The sequence below is a fragment of the Sparus aurata genome, chromosome 22, assembly GCF_900880675.1.
Source record: "Sparus aurata chromosome 22, fSpaAur1.1, whole genome shotgun sequence".
In the NCBI taxonomy this organism is placed as follows: Eukaryota; Metazoa; Chordata; class Actinopteri; order Spariformes; family Sparidae; genus Sparus; species Sparus aurata.
Window position 1 is genome coordinate 1,500,877 of NC_044208.1, and position 22,818 is coordinate 1,523,694.

Here is a 22,818-nt window from a genome sequence, read left to right on the forward strand (position 1 = left end):
AGGACACACTCTTACCTGCAGTCCTCTTCTCAACGTATGTGAGGATTCTACCTACATGACGGTGTATGTCCTGCACAGTTTTCACATTCCTGACATGTTCTTGAGCCTTAACAAAAAGTAAAGATGAGCACTTCCACAGTCAGCATTGTATTTATTAAAAATACAACACAAAGAAAAAGAGTTGTGATATCTGAAGCAGACCTGGAAATATATACAAAGATTAAGACATGATATTCAGGCTGATTAGCACTGCTTAGTAAAATGCAGCTTATTCATTTCAACAAGGCCACACTTTTAATGCCAAACCATGGGCCTCCATAAATGAAGGCTTTTCTGAAAGAGATGTTGAACCTGGCAGGAAAACATTGTGTTGGCCAATCGAACAACAAGTGCACATACCTGGTAGATTACTGTATAACTTGAACACTGTTCCACTCTTTATCTCACAATCTGGACAATTTCCTCCAAGCATTACCAACTGCTGCTCAGTGTTATGCTGTTAAATAAGGCTTCATGCTCATAGATCTTTAAACAGTAACGCAATCCTTTGGATCAGCATTGGTGCAGATACTGACCTTATTAAGCCATTCAAGAACAAACTGAATGTCAATCATCCACATAGAAGCTGCAGTCTGGAGTTTGTTTGTTTTTTTTAAAAAAATTGGAGTTAGCCAGAATACAAACTATTCTTTACAGACGAAGTTACCAGCTAATCATTCAGGTAATCATCATCACCATGCTGCCTTTCTGAAGCATGAGTAACGTTATTTCTCTAAACCAATTCAACCACTTCAGAGCGTCCTGAACATTATAAGTGCCTGGTCACTTGAAAGACACTTTTGCGAACCAGTAGCCATAAACGCTGGAGTTAACATCTAAACTAACAAGCTGGATTTGGCAACAAGTTACATAGCTCGACTGAAACATCGTATTTATCATATGCGCTATTGTGAGTATTACTGTAACTGCTGCCACCGTAGCCTTGTGGTTAAAACATAGAATGAAACATATATCAAGCAGAGGTCCTTACTTGTCCAGCAGAAAAGCAGCTAACTGTGCGTCGCTCTTGAGTCCTTACAAATCCTGCAGCTCCCTGCATCTCTGAAACGACCCTCTGATATTAATCCGTGTTTTCTCTGTGGCTCGGGCCAATTCTTTCTTTTTACACTGCTTTTCTTTGTCAGTCTTCTTATGTCTGCTCTTTGACGTGGGCAATGGTGGGGTATTCTTCAGCTCTGTTGTTGTTGGCTGTTCTCCGCCATTGTTTACAATTTGCGCATGAAAGTGTCTGACCAGGTGAGAGCAGACACTGCACCTGCATTGGGGAGGGGCACTGCCCAGTATGCGCTGCGTGAGGGAGGGGGCCGCCAGCAGCGTATGCACAAGAGTGACACTTCTGAGACACTCTCGTTGGCTCTGATTGGTTTTATTTAGCCAGGAGCGAAGGATTCTTGCAAATCAAATTACAGCGACTGGGTGATCCCACAGACAGTTGATTTTTACACAGCTGACCTGTATCTTATTCTACTGTCAGATCATAATGACAATTTAAGCAAATATAACCAAAAAAAAGTTACATACTACAGCTTTAAATACAGTTCAGCCTCATTTTCTTACAGTAGTAACCTAATGTGCATAAAGCTACCACTGATAATATGCCACTTCCTGCCAGTGGTTTCAGGTTGTTTTGATAGCGATAACAGTGTTGGAAATGCCTCTCATACTGGCTAAAATGAATCGAGTGTCAGTGAGTCCATAACTCTGTCACCAACCTGAAAACACATCATTCAAGGCCCTAATATTGGATCAGTAATCTGTATTGGCTGATACACAAAAAAGTTGTTGTATCGGAATTGCTATTAGGAAGAAAAAAATGGTATGCTACCTCTCTAATTTGCTTCAGAATACATGAATTTGAATAGGAAGGATTATACTGTGTAACTGGAGGTGTTGACAATGGCATGCTGAGTTTACAAGTAATTTTGAGATTATTACTGCCCATAGCAACATTTGACCATCCAGTCTGACCAGTCAGACCACCACAGAGAGGAGAGAGATCCTCGATAGGCTTGGACTTAAGGCTGCTCCTAGCTAATGTCCGGTCACAGGAAAATCACCTGCCTGGTTCCTGTTCCAAAGAAGTCGACACCATCAGACCTCAATGACTATCGACCAGTGGCCCTCACATCTTACGTCATGAAGGTGCTGGAGAGACTGGTTTTGGCCAACCTGAGGCCGCAGGTGAGAGCCCTGCTAGACCCTCTGCAATTTGCTTACCAGCCCCACTTGGGAGTTGATGACGCTGTCATCTACCTGCTGCAACGAGCCCATTCGCACCTGGATGGTGGAGGAGGCACTGTGAGAATCACATTCTTTGATTTCTCTAGTGCTTTTAACACCATTCAGCCACTGCTACTGGGGGAGAAGCTGCGGGTGATGGGTGTAGACGACACAATGATCTCCTGGATTACTGACTACCTGACAGGCAGGCCACAGTTTGTCCGTATGGGCAGTGTTCTGTCTGATGCAGTGGTTAGTGATACAGGAGCTCCACAGGGGACTGTACTGTCTCCTTTCCTGTTCACCTTATACACCACTGACTTTCAGTACAACACCGGGTCGTGTCACCTGCAGAAGTTTTCTGACGACTCGGCTGTTGTTGGGTGTATAAGTGAGGGACAGGAGGAGGAGTACAGGGCACTGGTAGACAACTTTGTGGAGTGGACTGGACAGAATCACCTGCGGCTGAACATCAGCAAGACCAGAGAGATGGTGATAGATTTCAGGAAGAAGAGGAAGACGGCTTTCCAACCTCTGTGCATTCTGGGAAAGGATGTGGAGGCGGTGGAGGATTACAAGTACCTGGGTGTTACCATCAACCACAGACTGGACTGGAGATCTAACACTGAAGCTGTTTACAAGAAGGGGATGAGTAGACTTTACTTCCTGAGGAAGCTGAGATCCTTCAACGTGTGCAGCAAGATGTTGGAGATCTTTTATCAGTCTGTGGTGGCCAGTGTACTTTTCTTTGCTGTGGTTTGTTGGGGAAGCAGCATCGAAGCCAGCGACACCAACAGACTCAACAAACTGATCAGGAAGGCTGGCTCTGTGATTGGCTGCAAACAGGACACTCTGGAGGCTGTGGTGGAGAGGAGGACACTGAAAAAACTGTTATCCATCATGGATAATCCTCTCCACCCTCTCCAACTCACACTGGTCAGACAGCGGAGCACCTTCTCTGGAAGACTGCTTCAGCTTCGCTGTCGTAGCAACAGATACAGGAAATCTTTCCTGCCACAATCCATCACTTTATATAATAACTCTCTCACCTCTGCCTGACAGAGAACTCTGGTCTCTCTACTGTTTTGTTGTATATATTATTATTGTTATAGTATATTTTGCATATTTTGTTTTGTTGTATGTATTATTATTGTTTATAGCACACTGTGCACTGTATATATACACTATGTTTATATTGGATTCTATTTATGTGTTTTAAGTGTTTTATTTGCTGACACACTACTGCTGTAACAAAATAATTTCCCAGTCTGGGATCATTAAAGTAATTCTATTCTATTCTATTCTATTAACTTGACAATTGTGACTTAGGCTGGACAAAGAAAGTCAGACACTGTGGTGTCTACATCTTTACAGAGACCTGCCTCCACCACAACATAGCCCAGATCACTCGATTAATAGGCGTGTTTGGAGCAGACAAGGAGGAGAGGACTCAGCGAGATGTACTCTGTGTATACATCAATGATGCGTGGTGACTCACACTCAGTCATAGTTAATGAACAGTGTTTCCAATATGTTTAACTGTAAAGATGAAGATGCTGACCATATTAGCATCAGCGTGTTGTTTCTGCTGTTTGCGTTCACCCTCACCACTATGCATTTATGGATATGCAGTATGTACAGTTTATTGTATATATATTCTATGTTTGTGTAGCAAACACAAAGCACCATTTCATTATGCAAGCCTGTGTTGTACAATGACAGATAAATCCCCTTGAAACTTTGATGCCATGCCCTGATAATTAACAACATTAAGTTAAAAACACTTCTGGAGGGGCTAAGTTGTGTAGTGGGCCAGTTTCGTTCTGGGAAAAAAGTCTAGAGCCATACACTGGTGGAGTGGTTTGGTGTAGAAAGATGTAATCATGTTGATAAAAGCCTTTTCCATGTACATAGTGTGTAATCCTACAGCAGGAAGTGACTGTGTTACAACTATTGTACAAAAATGTCATGTTAGCCTACAGAACATGCTGGTATAAATGTCTCCACTGGGTATCGGGTGGGAAAAGTTAAATGTGTGTATCCCTATCTATTAACTCGACTTTCTGTAATTCAAACAACATGCATTAGCATTGTCCAACGCTGACACATCAGGAAAGTCCCACACATTTCAAACATTTTCAGAACAATACATGGTCCTGAAACACAAAGCCAGATGTTCTGTCTACTACTGTACGGAGGAATAGAAAACATCAGTAGTTAATAATAACTATTTGTTAGCATTCATTGTTTCAGAAAAAGCAAATATGCCCCAGCAACGCTTCTGTTGGCTCGCCTCAGGAGACACTGTCATGGTCTGATTCGATTTCTCTGGAAAAGAATGCTGCTAACATCATGACCAAACACATCTTATTTTCTCTTGCCCTTTAGAGCGGATATCAGAAACAGGCCTACTTTGACATCATCAGAGGCTTCAGAAAAAGACGATTGTTCTTTCAAATGTTAGAAAGACAAAGCAGTTCAACAGAGTCGCTGTAACTACCAAACTTCTCTGCCTCTCTGCTTCTCTGCCTCTCTGCCTCTCTGCCTCTCTGCCTCTCTGCTTCTCTGCTTCTCTGCCTCTCTGCCTCTCTGCCTCTCTGCTTCTCTGCCTCTCTGCCTCTCTGCCTCTCTGCCTCTCGGCCTCTCTGCCTCTCTGCCTCTCTGCCTCTCTGCTTCTCTGCCTCTCTGCCTCTCTGCCTCTCTGCCTCTCTGCTTCTCTGCCTCTCTGCCTCTCTGCCTCTCTGCCTCTCTGCCTCTCTGCTTCTCTGCCTCTCTGCCTCTCTGCCTCTCTGCCTCTCTGCCTCTCTGCCTCTCTGCTTCTCTGCCTCTCTGCCTCTCTGCCTCTCTGCCTCTCTGCTTCTCTGCCTCTCTGCCTCTCTGCCTCTCTGCCTCTCTGCCTCTCTGCCTCTCTGCTTCTCTGCCTCTCTGCCTCTCTGCCTCTCTGCCTCTCTGCTTCTCTGCCTCTCTGCCTCTCTGCCTCTCTGCCTCTCTGCTTCTCTGCCTCTCTGCCTCTCTGCCTCTCTGCCTCTCTGCTTCTCTGCCTCTCTGCTTCTCTGCTTCTCTGCCTCTCTGCCTCTCTGCCTCTCTGCCTCTCTGCTTCTCTACCTCTCTGCCTCTCTGCCTCTCTGCTTCTCTGCCTCTCTGCCTCTCTGCTTATCTGCCTCTCTGCTTTTCTGCGTGTGCTCGTAACAAAACACTGAGTAAGAGCTCTATCATGCTATCAGCTCATTCCTTTAGTGAAAGTCACAGTTGAATCAAGGACAACAATAATAAATATGTGAGACTTTGGTCAGCGGTCTGACTCATCATGCCTCACCCTGACAGCCGCTGAGATGCACATGTGACAGACTGGCAGAGAGACACAGGCCAAACAGTCAAAGGAAATAAGGAAGTTAATTAAACAGCTGCATGTTAACTGCAAACACAGGGAAACTTCTGGTATAAAATATTTTAACACTTAAACGTAATATGTAAGAATGAAGAAGAGGTCATGCTCCAAACAAATAGGGGACAGCACATCATTAGAGTAAGCCCTAGAATTCTCCAGACACGCCTCTGTTACCTTCTGTGTTCCACTGGAAGCGTTTCAGAAGGGGAGCATCACGCCTGCCAATTTTGTTGACTTGCTCAGATTGTGTTTATTTCATCATTTCTCCTTGATTTTCCGGGCTTCTGCTGTTGATGAGTTGACTGCCAAGTTAAATTGTTTCCTTATTTGTCAGTTATAAGTATGTTTATTGTTAATATTTCCAACTTTGTTCTGCTGTAGATGGGTTTTATGTTTTATTTCAGGAATTGACTGGATGTTAGAAGTTCTGTTGTCTGACTGCCTGTCTGGCTGGTTGTCTGGTTAGCTGGCAAATTTAGCTGTGCAGCTTTCATATTAGCTGACACTGACAGATGTTTTTACTAGCGGACTGTCATCTCTTATGGTACAAAGTGAGTATGGGTACCTGATAGGTATGCTAACTTCAATATGGAACTCTCTGCAAGACAGCACATAGACGCCTTTTGACATTAAAACATAACCCTTGCAAAATGCAACCTAGGCTATTTTGTGAATGTATATGAGTCAAACCTTCATGTAAACGCCTAATATCGATGAAAGAGGCACTTTTAAGATTTACCGTAGATTCGTTTTCGGGCAAGCTAATTTTTAATAGAGTGCTGGGGCACTCTTACGCTAGCATCAAAATCGCTATTTTCAAAACACTAAGAAGGCTCAACACAACATGAAACTTTGCTCCTAGTATCACCAGGGTCTCTACACATGAACACGAGCATTGAGAACATTGTTTGTGTACACAGAGTTTGCTAAAAAGAAGGTTGTCGGGTGTAGTTACTGCTGCTGGAAACACAATTCGTTCCTGTAATGCTGCTTCAGAATAAAAGCTTTTACATGACTATAATGGGGAGCTTTTATTGTGAAGACGCTTGTAACTGAATTAGAGGAGACACCTTGTTAGTTTCATTCTTGGATGGTACTGCGGGGAAAAGGCTAAAAGTTCTGAGTGTAAAGAAGTCAAACTAACAAGAAGCAACACAACTGCAAGAGTCATTCATGACGTTGTCTCTGAAACTCTTCCTTTAGATAAGTAGACTATTTGTTCTACAGTCTAAGCATATTTTTAAATGGCTAGGTTAAGCAAAGTGCTTCTATACAAATTATAATCTATAGCTTTGTTGAGAGAGGAAAGGTTGTATGGGAGTGATATGGGTATGGGCAGATATTTAATGTTGTCTTATCGGTATCGGACATGAAAAAATTGTATCAACCATCCCGTTTTTTTGTGGAGCCTTTTATTCTCTAACAGAGTAGGTTAAATAAAAATGTATGGTGCAACACAACTGATTCCACTAATCCTCCATTTTGGACTCACCAAGCCTTTATTCTTTCAAAGATCAGCACCGTCAATTACTTATTATCGGTCAGTGGTGCAATTTGTGGATCAAAGATAATTAAAAGCTGAACTTGACTTCACAGATTCATGCAGGTTAGGGGTAGGGTTAGTCAACTGATTACAGCAAAATGCAATGGACTGATTTTGCCTCATACTTTTGCTGTTCTAAATGCTCGCGAAAAAAAATGACTAATAGCTACTCATTCCCTAAAACAGTCCATTGATGTAGTAGAGGTGGTGCTGACAAAAGGACCATTTTTGTTTTTTTGTTTTTTCAGAAATAAAGCTGAATCAGGCTGAATCTTTGCTGCAGCCTCATCTGACAGGGTGCTACAGAGGCTAATCAAAAAGGTGCACTGATAACTGTGATTGTGGCAATGACAGAGCAAGATTAAATTCTGTGATAACGTTTCAGAGTACCTCATAATACTATAAACCACTGAGCAGTGTTTTGTCTGATACACGTTAAAACTAATGGACCTATTACTTATCTTACCTGTACCTGGTTAAGACTTCCATTTTACATTAATAAATGAATCATTTAGTCTGTAACAGTCAGAAATTATGAAAAATGCTCATCACAATTGTTCAGAGTCCAAAGTGAAGTTTCAATTTCAAAACTCAAAGACCCTGTACGGAGTTTTTAACTTGATATGCAAAAGTCTCTGGTTTCTGCTGATGTGTCTGTGTTACCTACAACAGCAAATGAGCCCATCAGTGTGAAGATACGCTTTTTCTAAGTAGTCTAATTCTATACCTCTGAAAGGCCTTGGTCGGGTCGGACCACTGACGAAACGATTTACGGCAGTCAGACCGGAACTGACGACACTCAGCATATCTGTTTTGTTGCTACGCTAGCCAGTGCTAACCGAGCTAAAACTTTTGTCATGGCTGATAATGAGACAAAGAAAAGAAAAAGAATTCGAACCGAAGACCAACGAAAGGCAGAGAGGGAATCCGATCGAGCTAGGGCTAAACACGGATAAACATTGGCGATTCCTTCCAGAGATGGAGAGAGTTGCGGGGCTTGAAGGGATTTAAGTCGGATCCAGAATTTGCCTGATTCCTCCTAGACAGGTATGTACATTTTATTTCATTTATGAAATGTATTGCAGGACGTAGTTTACAGCAATACATGAATTTATACTGTTACAACAAAGCTGGCTAACGTTACCACTAGATTAGCTCTTGATACTACACTGGTAAAAACGACAACAAACGTCTTAGATCACGCATCCATTTCAGCTGTGTGTATGCTTCAGCCCAGCCAACCTGCAACGATGCATGGGTAATATCCTCTGTCATTATAAATGATTCAGTTTCTTACTTAGAACAAAACATCCATCACAATCACTGTGACTTTGCTGTAACGCTAGCTCTGTAGCACCGTGGGTAATATATATAGCTGGGAAATTGCAGTGCAACAGCAGCATTACACACAGTGACAATAGTGTCTGTGTCTTTGCATGTTTAGCCTATGTCACAGACATCACGGTAATACAGTTAGCTTACAACGTAACGTATTATGTTGGCAATGCTACTGCAGTTTTTTCCAATGCTGGGTTATTGCACTGACAATAAAATATTACTAAGGTAAGTTGACAACTAAACTAAACAGTTCTACTACCGAGTTATCTAAACTGTTGGTTGTAGGCTTACTGAACTTAGCTGTATGTCTGTGTAAATTCTCATTTGTCCAGGTCAAGGCATGATTCAATTACTTAGAGAGAACTTAGATACAAGTTTTAACATTACTTTGTTTATGCACGCTGTAGATAGCTGCTAAAAAAAAAAGTTTTCAAAGCAAGTCCCGTCTTCTTCCCGACGTTTCCAAAACAAATCTACACCCGGCCGGCCAGACAAACGTCTTCACGACAGTGGGCGCTAGAGCTCATGGGAAATGCAGTCTTCATTCCATCAAAACACCACCGCTTTCGTCCACCGGGGCCGCCAAAATCAACACTAAATGAAAAGTCTGTACAGGGGCGTTAATCTTCTTTTGAGTGAATAATTCATTAATTGACTAGTCGTTACAGGTCTATACCTCACACAACACTCTCCCCACCACAGCTGGAGGACCCATCACCTCGATGTTTTTGGTCTGAATGCCCAGTTATATTGTAATGAAAATAAAAGATTTGACTTTTGAATGGCTTTTGCCAAGAAATACCTCCAGATCCAGTGAAAAAATGAAAAATCTGTCAGCATATGCCATTGCAATAGATTATCATCTATAAAAATGTCTGGAATGCGGTCTTGAAGCTCGCACATGGCTAGTCATGAGTCACTCACACTAACACAGTGGTGTGTCGAAACTATGTTATCTGAAAGGTCTGACAAAGGAGTAGGACACATCTTCAGCAATCAGACTCCAGCTCCATCAGGGATACTAAACTGCAGGGTGCTTGAGATTTACATTTTTAAATCATTGGTAAAGTTGCAAGATTCCAGCTGTTATATGAAGTTATTCAAGTCGTTACATGAATGTGTTGTGTCTTATTTTGATGAGCTGTTAATATCCCAAGTGAAAGTAACCTCAGATGAACACACCTGAAATGTCTGGTGTCCATATCAATATCGAAGTGCACACAGCTACAGTAAGAAGAGCTTCTTACTGAGCTGTGCTGATGGCGTCTATGTTTGCATCACAGTTTATGTTGTAAAGCCAATGATGTCACCACTTAGTTGCAAAATAAAATACGAGTAAAACAACTCAAGTGACTGTACAGCGGCAGTAGTTCCTCTAGAGGTAAGAAAATGAGACTTTTCTATGTTACCATATGCAAACACAACAACAGCACACAAGGAAGTACAGTCTGCTGGCTGAGCACTGCTGTCACATGACTGAGTGGCAAAACAAACCAACAGGTGGCTTCAATAAATGCAGTAAAGTTGCCTAAAACAAAGCCTGGAGGCATGTAGGCACCAAAGAAACATTTGCTTATTTTTGAACAGGATTTGATAGTCTGATAAAGGACATCAAAAGATATTTGCATTGTGTAATGACAGGTTTGCAAAACATTTCATTTAGAAAATGCTCACAGTACAGCAAGTCATAGTTGACATTAAATTCACACACGGTGAACAGTGAGCAGAATTATCTTCATCAGTTTTTGTTTATGTAGTGTTTGTGGTGTCAAACTTGCTGTAACAACTTTGTGGACGCTATTTCCATTTATATTAACTTCACTGATGCAAGTCTCTTGACCATGTGGTTCAAGACTACTCCTCTTGTCTCTTATAAAGTGTGCTAGATGTGTGTGAAGTTCAGAGACATTCCACCAGTTTGCGAGCAGATGCACTGGAAAAGCAATCAGATTAGGGATGGGGAAGTTGGGCTTTGCAACTCTTAACTAATGACTTTCAACTTGCAATAGATTATAGGGCTGACTGAATGCTTTGAAGCTTTTACGGTTGCCATGGTAATTGCCATCTAAATCATATTCAGAGATTTTTTGAAGAGGACCGGGTACAAGTCCACCCTGTGGCCCCTTGCTGCATGTCAGAAAAACCTCTGAACATTGAGAGATGACCGCTGTACCTGCCACGTGCCTGTTCTATGACCTAATAGTTGCTCTTCAGCAGCTTGGCTGTGTCTCTGACCTTTGTCTCCTTTTCTACTGGTTGTCTGGTGTTTCAGGGATCTGAAGAATGAGTGTCTTTGCATACCAGCCTGTGTACTACTAATTGTGAACACTTTGCATAACTGCCAGTCATTTCCAACGCACATCATTGTGTTTTGGGGGAGTTTTGGAATGTGTCTCTTCAGACAGCCACAGCTTTCTACTCTTCTGTGCAGTGAGAAAAACTTGCAAACTTGGAGCTTGAAACAAAACAGCCTTCATAATGCAAAAATGTTTTTTTCCTTTAAGCTCAGTCCAAAATGTCAAGCTATCAAAAGCTCGCACCACCCACATATATCCTCATACACTAGCCCCATTCACACTGCCTTTGCATGCGGGGATTCTGCGCCAATTCTCCGCACCCTCCTCTGTGTGAAAGTTTCAGATGCGGAGAGGGGGGAAATTGCGCTCCGGTGCTGATCCGCCCCAGTGTGAACGGACAATGCACAGGTCCTTCACTCAACTAAATACAGAGAAATGCCCCACAAAGCAACATTACAGGACCAAACAAAAGTAACGTAGTAACTGTAACTGTCTTTGGCAACTTACATGAGGAAAACAAATACCACAGCTGTATGTGGAGAAGCGTCCGTCCTCCCGCCTGTCCTATTGACTCTTCTTCACATTTCTGCCTGAAAAACAGCGTTTGTCACCGGCAAAGAACTTTAACTCACCAAGTGTTTGTGATGAAAATAAATCACTGTGACCGTGAAAACAGCCTCCGTCCCCGCGAGTGACATAGTCAGACAGCGTCCTGTTTACTGATGATGATTATGTAATTTTGTAATTTAGCGTGTAAAATGTAACTTTGTCACTTTCCAGGATGTTTGGTGGGTCAGGATCTCAATCACTACACATTATAACAGCATCCATATTAATATAAACTGTCTGCGGGTTTAGATTGACAGGGGAACACCTGGGAAACACCGACGTCATCAACATGACGTGTACCGTCACGCCTCTTTAGGCTTTCTGTGTGAATTACACACTTGAAGGTGGAGATGCTTCGCTCTGTGTGAATCACCATTGGCGGAGAATTGGCGAACCACCGCTCCGGAGATAATTACGGAGATGCTGTGTAAAAAGGGCTACTGAAATTTGACTTTCAGATTTCAGATGAGCAAAAAACTGTGAATTATTGCTTGCAAAAAGAGGAGCTGTGAATGTACAACATCTTCTCAACTAATGAAGACCAAATGAATGGTGAAGTGTTAATATGCAGCTGGAGTTTATGGTTAATAGTTAATAATTATAGGTTAAGTTAAACTACAACAGGCTTGCTAAGTATCATTTGGCATGTTTGCACTGTGTCACTGTGTTTGCGCCACATATCCCATAGCCTCCCTCCAGGTGGGCAAGTTCGACTTGAAACCAGAGACCTTTACATAACACAACATCAGCTTGTGAAAGGGCCAACATTCTTTCTCTATATGCAGCCTGTATAAGTGGAAGGCAGACTTGCCCCCAGGCTGCATCGACCCCCAACACAAATTCTACAGAGCCTAAATAGTACTGGCTCAAAACCACATGAAAGTCTTACACATGGTTCATAACAAAGACAAACACTAATCGTGAATAACTGTTCAGAATCAGAATCAGAATCAGAATTTCACGATTCTGGTGGTTTGGTGCCATATTGTTTTAGCCTGTATGAATATAGATGGCATGACAACATGTCATTGAGTTTGATATTACAAAACATTTTAATAACTAGAAATCGACAACATTGTTTACTAAACAGTCCATTTCAAAAATATATAAATATAAAATGAAAACAATGCTTCTTTATAAAGGGAAAGAGCCATAATTCTCATGCAGTATTTAGCAGGGGTGCCAGCAGTGTTCAGCAGGGAGGTAAAAAGGTTACGTTATTCAAAAGGCTTTGTCATAAAGGAAGAAAACTGCTATGAGTTCTTTCAAAAGCTGCATCACTAATGTATTTTAAAGCCTGAATAAATGACCATTATGTGCAAGAGGGATACTCATCACCATCTCACATTCAATCCCCTAAAGAGGTTTGAAGGTCAGGCGAACAAGATACAGTGTGAGGTGAAAGAGACATGCCAGTGTTTAAAAAGTCTCTATGTACACACATCTGATTGTCTCTCAAATCAGATCGGAGGGATGAAGTATCCACACAGTATTTGCTAGTGATCAGAATGGATTTTTGTGTACTGACATCACCAACCCTTTCAGGTGTATTCAGACCAAACCGGACATTGTGATGAAAACACAGATCCACACATTGTTTTTAAATCAATCGGAGCATAGTGCAACAAAATGTTCGGAGAAACGCAGCCCAACGTCACACTGCGGTGGCCAATAACCTAAGCTGGCAATCAGACAGGCAGCATGAACGATTGAGTACAGTAGAGTGTAACATCATGTGTCATCACTCAGATTGGCCTTGTGTACCAGTTGACATTTTTTTTTTTCCATTTGTTGATGCAGACAATCACTGTATGCTTGACCTACTGTGGCAGAGGCAAAATGGCAGATCACAGGCAGAGTAGAACGGGTCGGTAGAGGGCATGCTATTTAGTATGGCTAAATTCTACAGAGGGAACACATTGGACATTTCTCTGTAAAGTGATATATTTCCATAGCTATCACAGTCATTGGTTTGTTCTCGTGCCCCAGTTTACAATATGTAATATAATATATCATAATAATGTTAATCCGTTGATGTGAAAGAACGGTCACTAGTAGGATCAGCATGCTAGTAGCATAACAACATAGCAGCTTCTCCTTTCAGCAAACTGATCAGCAGGGGCTCCCGACACGTCACACACGTCTGCCAAGGAGTGACACTCCCACCCGCCGCACCACCCTACAGCGTTTAGCAGCAGTTAGCAGCTAGCTTAACGAAGAATTACAGGATCTGAAAATCCCTGCAAATTGGGGAGACGAGGAGTGGGAGCAGAGAACGAGACCAGCCGCCATGAAAAAAGGTCGTTACATGATTTTTATTAGAATGTTATACCATTCTTATTGTTTAAAAAGTGCTGCCCAACACTAATGTTATGTGTGACACTAGACACCGATGCCATTGAAAAATGAAATCAAACACTGGGGTGGCATTATGGTACCTTTGTTTGGTTCAGTATTAAAAAAGCAAAGCCGTCATTGTGTCAGTATTAAAGGATCGCAGCACTTATTTTTAGACTGACTGTCACTTTCACTTTTCCGAGGAGATTGTCATACCCTTTGTCCACAGCAAATAAATGTCCATACATCTGAAAACTGGCTTTAGAAAGTGTTCTAGTTTTCCTACATAATCCAGAGATAGTTATCTGTACATCCATGGCTACACTGCAAACAAGAACTGCAATTAGCTCATTCAACAAACTTACAAAATTCTGTTTACATTCAGTTTTATTCAAGGTGCTTTGTCAGCATCCTCAGGGCTGACAAACAGTCAGTTTATTTTAGCATTTGTTTGTTCAAATATGTAGTAGGGGGTCTGTTTTCGCCTTGTCTAGCTTAGCTGTCCTTGGCCTGAAAAACATTAAACAAGTACCCATTTTAATATTTCTGCTTCTTTACAGATTATTCTGGATGAAACAAATTTGGTACAACGGGTTAATGAGTGAGCCTTCCGCAACGATTTTCACCTTGGATAGAACCTCCTGTTTCCATTCTTTATACCTAAACTTACACCTCTCTCACTTAAACTAGGCTCGCCGTATTTGGACTCCATCTCATAACTCAAGACATGAAGTAGATATCTACCTACCCATTTCAATCTCAGAAAGAGGGCCAATTTAGCAAACACTGTTGAACACACTGATAAAACTAAAAGACAACACCCACTCCAGGCACACTGGCTATCTGCTGCCATACCACCAGACAACAGAGCAGCTTCTTTCCTCAGGCTGTGACACTCCAGAACTCATCCTCAAAACTTTTCCATAAAAAAAAAGTTATTCTTCTGAAGCATTAAGGAACTACCACTTGCATTTCATTGTACAACCACATGTTGTAGAAAAATAAATGAACGTTGAATTGTGGCAAAAATGTTGTAACTTACAGCGATTTCCCTGCAGGCAGACATCGATATTCCAGTGCCTTCTATTTGTTTCAGTGCATAATCCTTCTCATCTTTCCTGTAGAGATAAAAAAAAAAGAGATAATGGGACAAACATTACTAGATGGCACAGACTGACACATATTTACTCTAGAACTCTGACTCCTGCTTTGGCCTTTAGGGTTTTGATTATGAATGCAGAAGATGTTTTGGGAGGAGGAGAAGGACAGCAAGGGGCATGAAAAGGCCTGCAAGGGTTCGACTGCAATGGAGGAATTCCTTCCATTAGAGATAGCCTTTGGCAACAAAGAGCCATCTATTCCCTGCAGAAGAGCTCTGTTTGTGCCTCTCCCTCTAGGCCTGGAGTTTCACCCTTGATGCAAAGACGGATGCTCAGGACTCAAACTACACAGCGCATTCGCTGCAGCTCTTGGCTGTGGCTGTTCTTTTTTTTTATTTTCATTTGCAGGAGAGCTGGGTGCCCTTGTGAATCACATGTGTGCATGAAAACCAGTTAGCAGGTGAAATGTGAGACTGAGGCTGAGGCAAAGCACGTTCAGCAGACTGGCATTGATTATTAAGATGAGATGAGCAGTGTACACAATCTGACTTGAGAGCAGACGAAAAAATGAGAGCTAAATGGAAACACATTCTATTTAAAACAGTGCAAAAAGGTGCGATAAAAATGTAAATACGTTCTGTGGATGGCATCCAATAACCACTTCATTCAGTAAGCGGCATGCAGAGATCAAACAGGTCCTGCAATGCCCACTAACCTCATCTGCATTGGACATGGTCGTGGATTAACCGGAGCTCTCAGGCACACGTCTATGATACTAATTAAGCTGCACAGATGCTCAAAACAGCTCATAACATTTTATCTTTTGGGCTATAAAATAAATGTCCTCATATGGATTTTGCTAAATCAATATAACAAAATAGTTTATCTACTTCTCCACAAAGGCAGAAGAAATCTTGTTAAAACACAAAACATGAAGACTAAAGATGGATATGTGCTATTTCTTCATTCAGACAAAATATCAAGTATCACTAATTGCTCGTTTTTAATGGAATATTAGATTTGCGATTTTTGAGCCAGCTCTCACAAAGAATAAGTTCGCCCAAAAATGGAAATTCATCCTGTTCGCGCCCCCATGCTGATGGAACTTCAGGTGAAGTTTTGTAGTCAACAAAACATTTCTGGAGCTTGCCACCAAAACAGAGTCGCAGCATTCTCCTAAACAACTGAAGTAGTTAGAGTAGTGCTCTAAAATGTATTTAATAAAAACGCAGTGTTTCCCCTACCATTGTACAGGCCTGGCGGCAAAACATCAGTATGCCAAAAATAAGCCACCTATCAATTTATTTATAAATCAATAATCATTTACATTAGGAGCGCCTCTGTGCAGCGCAACGCGAGTCAACCTGCTTCGTTGCCTAGTAACGATGCGAGTACAGCTGCATATATTCTGGGATGTTTAAGGTTTGTTAGCTAACCAACTATTGCGCCGCCGAAGAAAAGAAAAAATATCGCGGGTGACAGACAACTTAATATAAAGAAATTCTTCTGCCAGACTCCGGAGCCAAGGAAAATAGATGAAGGGAGAGTAACAGAGGCAACTCCAGAAAAAATGACAGGTGCAGGTGAGACGCAAGAAAGGGGGGCAGATTGCAGTGGAGAGGGGGGCTGACACCGGTCCGACTGCCAACCCCTGTCCGGCGGGTGACCGCGGGCCCGGAACGACTGCAGTGCCGACCCTTGCCGACTGGTAACGTTGACCCAGAAAAAAAAAATACAGCTAAACACAGAACATCTGGCTGGGATCCTGAATGGCTTAATAACCATAACTACAGCCCTTGGTTGTACCACACTCCCCATGTTGAGTTTACAATTTGTTGTTTAGCTTATATTTTTGTTCTGATTGAGGAGCTTCTCTCTCTCTTTCTTCTATTTTGGTAAGCAATAATAATGAAAATAACACAGACAATAGGCTAGTTTTCCCAGGCATTGTCAAAAGTATGTAACTCTGTTATAATAAAATGAATAAAAAACGTATGTGTTTGTTAAAAAAAAATATTTATAACTGATAGAATCTCAATTATGTGTAGGCAGTGGCGTGCACAGACTTTTTGAAGGGCAGGGGCGAAAAGAAGGGCACTTTAGCGTGCGTTTTGGGTCCCAAGAGGGCACTATAGCGCGTGTTTTGGCTCCCAAGAGCCCAAGAGGGCACTTTATTATGTTTTAACAAGCCAAGGGGGCAGTTTAGTGTGTTTTGCCAACCAAGAGGGCACTTTGGCACACTTTTTTGGCTCTCAGGAGGGCACTTTAGCACGCGTTTTTCAACAACTGGGCCACGAGGGGGGGCGACTGCCCCCCCTGCCCCCCCCTTGTGCACATCACTGTGTGTAGGGATGTTTTGTCGCTTATGCCGTCAGCATAAGCAGCCCGTTAAAAGAGGACCATCCCAGAGGGTTTTCATTGAGTTCCCTTCTGCAATGTACAGAAAAGATGTGCTTGATGCTCATATGGGTTCAGACCACCACGCTGCAGCCTTTCAGGCCCATGCAACTTTGATTAAAGGTTAGATTAAGCCTAATAATTTCATTTAAGTGATATCATTCAGCAATATAGGCCTACAATGATTTTTAATGTAAATGTTTGTTATTGCTGTATTTCGCATCTCGTCTGTTTAGGGTTTTTTCGGTGGGTACCACCGGGCCTGAAAAAAATTCTAGGAGAAACAATGAAGACGTTAAAATACCAACTTCACACGTGGTGGGTGATAACACTTTTAGCTTATAGTCTAAGTGGACTGCAAAACTTCAGACTTACCATTGGTTATGGGGGTGGAAAATGACTGAAACTAGGGCCCTGACCAGGAAAGCTCACTTTCTGAAACTTTCTGTCAAAAGTGGTATTTGAAAATAATCAGTAAATTTAATTTCTCTACTAATCAATCATTTGGTCTTTATAATGTCAGAAAATACTGAATAATATCCATCATATTTGGCGAAAGCTGAAGGAGCCATCTTCAGATTGCTTGTTGTCAGGACCGCTATACTTGCACTCAAAAGAATAGAACAAAGAGAGACACACAAAAAATCTACCATTTTCATTTTTTTTCTGATTAAACTCTGATTTAATATTTCTTCGAGCAAGTCTGTTTTGTTGTTTTATTTTGCTCTTCATTTTCAGCCTATAATCTACGATTAACAGCAATAAACGGCCAATCAGAGAGCTCTGTCTGTCTGTCTCTCTCAGTACCTCTAATGCAGACTCAAAATGTTGGAACTAATAGATCAAACGGAGAGGGACACACCACAGAATCTACAGCCAGTAGTCGATCACACGCAAACATCACCCGATGGGCAACTATCGGCTTGGTTGGGGCAACTGCATATACCTCCTAAGTGTGTGCCAGCAATGCCAGCACAGGCCTCTGCAATTACATCCATTTGGCAGACTGTGGTCTGCGGATGCACTGGTGACTGGTTCTCAGTGTGTTCTATGCAATGCAAGAAGCATAAACCTATGCTTAAAAAACCACCAGAGACAGGCAGCACTGCAGATGTCTGAACAAAGTTTACTTTGGACCTGAACAGTCGTACAGGACCCAATGTTTTGGGTGATATTATTATAGTCCGCCCATAGTAGACTGATCATGAACACTGACAGGGCTAACATTCAAAGACGGGAATTCAAAACAACTAAATGTGAAAATATAACCAGAGAGGATAAACTTATTATTGCCATTTAAGGCATTCATTTATTCTGCAGTGTGATGGCTGCATTTGAATAAATGTTATTTATATTTCATGGTTATCAAGAAAAGGATTTGGAAATGACACTTTAAATGAACACTACGGATGCTTTGATAAGCACAGGTGCTGGTACCTGCTCCTATTAATGCATGTCACAAAACCCACAGAGACAGCTTTGGACCAAATTTTCTGTATTTATAAAAAGTTTCAGATGATAACAATGTAAAAAATAAATCAAACTAAAAGTAAAAATCAGAGCATACATTTTAAATATACTTCACTGTGAGCATGTCTGTAGCAGAGAGATGCACACACGCCCTGGTGCTTCTGTTTGAGCAACACATATCATCTTGGCTCCTATGTGTATGGAAAAACTTTGTGAAAACATTACATACATCTCTACGTCTTGTCAAGAGCATGCTTCTCCTTTTCATGCCAACTGGGATGAACTTTCTAGAGTTAAATATCCCTGAAGCCTCAGGTGTGAAGCCAGGAAACATAAAAAAAACATGTGGTATTTTAGACTTTTCAGGATATCAGGAAAACAAACTCTTTATGTGCACTGGAGACAGAAAGTGGTTCTGCTCCCTTTCAGTTTTCACTTGCATCACAAATGAAGCTTACTAGAAATACGTGTAGGCCTCGGCTACCTCCTCAGAGACTACAGTCAAGGCAGTGACAAAGGCTGAGAGCAGCAACTCTCCATTTTCCACTTGTAGTCGTAAGATGTATCTTTTAAAGGAAATATATTACCACAATATTATGTATTACAAAATGCAGTATGCAATAGCATCTTCAGTCTTAGTTATGAAGTATAGATGAATGTTCCGGCAAGAGCATGGTCTGATCTGATGGTGCATTTAACAAGAATCAAGAGGTTTCATATTAACACATTAAACAACTAGAACAGCACTCAGTAGATGTATACCTCCGCCAAGTCCAACAATCTTCTTTAATTCAATCAAGCCTTAACTAATATCAAACTTTGATGTTCCTGTATCACTCTAAATTGTAAACCACTTGTAACAGCCAACCAATAGGACAACACTGCATAATTTTGCTGTCCTAGTAGAATAGAATCATAATCTGTGGAAGAATACTAGAATTACATCATAATACGCATCAAATTGTAGTAACTCATATATACCAGCCACCTTAATACACCATATCTTTTTCTTTAAGATCTATGCATTGATTCCTGTGAAATTAACAAAAATGTTTAAAAATGCCCTAGCTCACTATGTTAAAGAAAGTGAGAAACAATTCTGGATCCTTAATTTAATCCAGCTCTGCAACAAAAGTTAATGGGGTTGATTCTGGGCCTATTCCCAATCCATGTTTCATGGAAAATATTCAGTAGTTTATGCGTGATCCTGCTGACAAACCAACCAACTAACCACCAAACAAATGAACACAGGTGAAACATGATGTCTTTGGCAGAGGTCATAAGGAGCTGAAGTAAAATGACAAGACTGACAAAAGATTACCCTGAAAGCTAAACTTTCTGTGCTTTACTGCAGTCCATCTCTGTATTTGTTTTTTTCGTCAGTACTGTCTTGAGATTTGATATCCCACATACACTGTATCCCCTGTACACAATCTCTTATGCCTTTGAGGACGTCATTACCTTACAGCATTAAACAAGCTCTAAGGTATTACTGAATGACTGTGTGTGATCTGCCTGTGTTCACCTTTTGGCCTCACATCACATATCTATTATCCAGTGTTGTTGAGGTGACTATGATAAGACAGTGCCGGCAGCCTTGACTCAGATTACTCAGTAAGTCAAAGATGAATGGAGGAAAGGTATAACTGAGAGGGTGTCATGTTGTTTTCTCTAAAGTACCAGTGCACTTCATTCTTTTTCAACATGTTATGTAGAAGGTAACATGAGTATCATATCAGTATTAACTAACTGTATAATTACAATTTTGTAACGTGACAAAGAAATGTGACAAAGTATTGGACTCATCTGGCCGATACCAGATCCCTTTAATTAGGTCATAATAGGCAACACTACTGATCTACTTATAACTACTTCAGAATTCTTGTTTGGGTTTAGCAGCACCCAGAAGAACTGAGATCCATGAATAAAATGATGAGGGGAAAAAAATAAAGGAACTAATCATGCACTGTCTACCTGGTAAGGACACTTTACATTCCAAGCTGTACATTTAGAGTTATTAATCTAACTTTTAGCAACCTTACACAGTTCAGTAATAACAGAATTGCACTCTCAAGCATGACTGTCAACTGGGAATTTGCCAATTTGATGTCCATCTTCCCATTGTTGTTATAGGTTACACTGTATTCACACATGCCGCACACACATTGGCAGTGACATTGTAAAGAGCTACAGCAAACGGATTACATTGATGTTTGAGTCTATAAAAAGTTTGGCAGTGCACAGTGTTAAAACTGGAGAGCAGCTCGTTCGCGAAAAGACGCCCAAATGTCACTATCGCGTTGAATTACGAAACCAGCGTCCACCGGTGCGTTTGAACACATAGGAGCAGGCTGTCCAGGTTGACACCGTGAAGACGAGACTTGACAAAATAAGAAATAACACCGCTGCTATACTGTGTTGTTTTGGGGGGTGGAGAGGGGGGAGGAGGAGGAGGAGGAGGAGGAAAGGGAGGTGGGGGGAGACCGTTGGTGAGTGAGTGAGTGCGTTACATGAAAACAAAAACACAGAGACACGGGTTATCGCTTCGGGGAGATTCAAATCTAACGCCCCGTTCAACACACAACTGAGCCGTGCGTTCACGAAATGCATCCTGCAGTCAGTTTTATGTCAGTACAAACAATAACGTTCACGGTTATCTTACCCGTCTTTGCGCTTAGCTTTATAAACGTGCCCGTAGGTGCCTCGACCCACTTTGCAACCTTCATATTCGAACAGATCTTCTACTCTCTCTCTCTCGGCCGCCAGCTTTGTTTTGAAGTCGTAATCCATTTTAACCCATAAATACGTCTTAATTTACAATAAAATAAAATATTAATTATTACATGCATTAATTAAATAATCTGGTCGTTTTATTCCCCCACCATTTCCTTGTTTGGGATTTTGGTCTGCTCCGCTTAATGTTCACTGGCTCGTTGACGTTTCTAATTGGCGCGCAGGGCTCGCTGGGTAAGGTAGTCCTTTTGAGCAGGCGCTGCGGTTCGCCAGCTAGTAAGCGGAGATTGACGAAACTACAACCCGCGTTTCTCGTTGCGGTTTGTTGCACTTTGCGAACTCATGAACGCTCTTCAAAAAGGCAGGCATTCGTGGTTTGTATTTCACTTTGTGCAAGCAGAAGTGTTAGTTCTTATGGTATAACGTAGGACCTTTATAATTATTTGGAACTGTTTTTTGGTCCCTGAATTTTTTAGCATATATAGCAATTATTATCAAGGTACGACAATTCATTGGGATTAATTTTTAAATCTCATTGTATTGTGTATAATGACAATAAAGACTTTCAATTCAATAAATATTTGAATTAAGGTTGCTGTGAAAAACGTTTTTGACTTATTGTTGTATAATGTGTTAAATAACGCTAACTTCTTACTGCCCCTTGGACATCTTCCTGTTATTATCATTATTATTATTATTGTTATTATTATGGACATTCCTAAAGCACAAATGTTTATCCTGACATCTTTATATGTCAGGACATATTAATCTACACAGGGTTACCTTTGCGCAGTTTCAAAGGTACTACATTATGTAACAAAATGCAACGGGCTCATTTTTATTGCAGTTTCTATAAAATGTATAGTAATACGTAAGTGTATAATTCCGAGTCACATTTGTGGATTTAGTTATGTCAGCATGGAGTACAAATATAAAATAATGCATTACGGTCATACAGGGGTGTATAGCAATAATTATATTTACTGATACGTAATCCGAACAGAAGCACAACATATATCAAAGAAGCGCTTATTTTACATAGATATTTGCCTTGTAAATATTGGAGTTCTAAAATGTAATCTTTATGCAATTAATACGTGAAATAGCCCCACATTTTCAAATTGGGACCGAAATGAACATCACTTGCTATCAAATAAATATCATAATACTATTCAAAAGTTACATTTGGTGTCCTGTATTCATATTTTAACAGAGCCAGGACACCCTACGTCCAGGCTGTGACCCAAGACGTCACGTGCGGAAATCATGGAGGAACCCCTGCTCTTTACATGATTGATGGCTGCCTTAACCAACCACAAATAACGA

General features: G+C 41.2%; 1 protein-coding gene across 2 annotated transcripts in view; it reads right to left on the reverse strand.

Annotated features, from left to right (window-relative positions):
* The window catches only part of cdk19 (cyclin dependent kinase 19), a 114,536-nt gene extending 92,831 nt beyond the window's left edge, over positions 1-21,705 (reverse strand). For both annotated transcript variants that reach the window (XM_030405038.1, XM_030405037.1), the window contains exons 1-2: positions 21,422-21,705; positions 14,835-14,910 (exon numbers count right to left, since the gene is read on the reverse strand). In XM_030405038.1, coding sequence (XP_030260898.1) covers positions 14,835-14,910; positions 21,422-21,549 — 204 coding nt within the window. In that variant the 5' untranslated portion in view covers positions 21,550-21,705. The remainder of the gene's footprint in view (positions 1-14,834; positions 14,911-21,421) is intronic.
* Between the last annotated feature and the right edge of the window lie 1,113 nt (positions 21,706-22,818).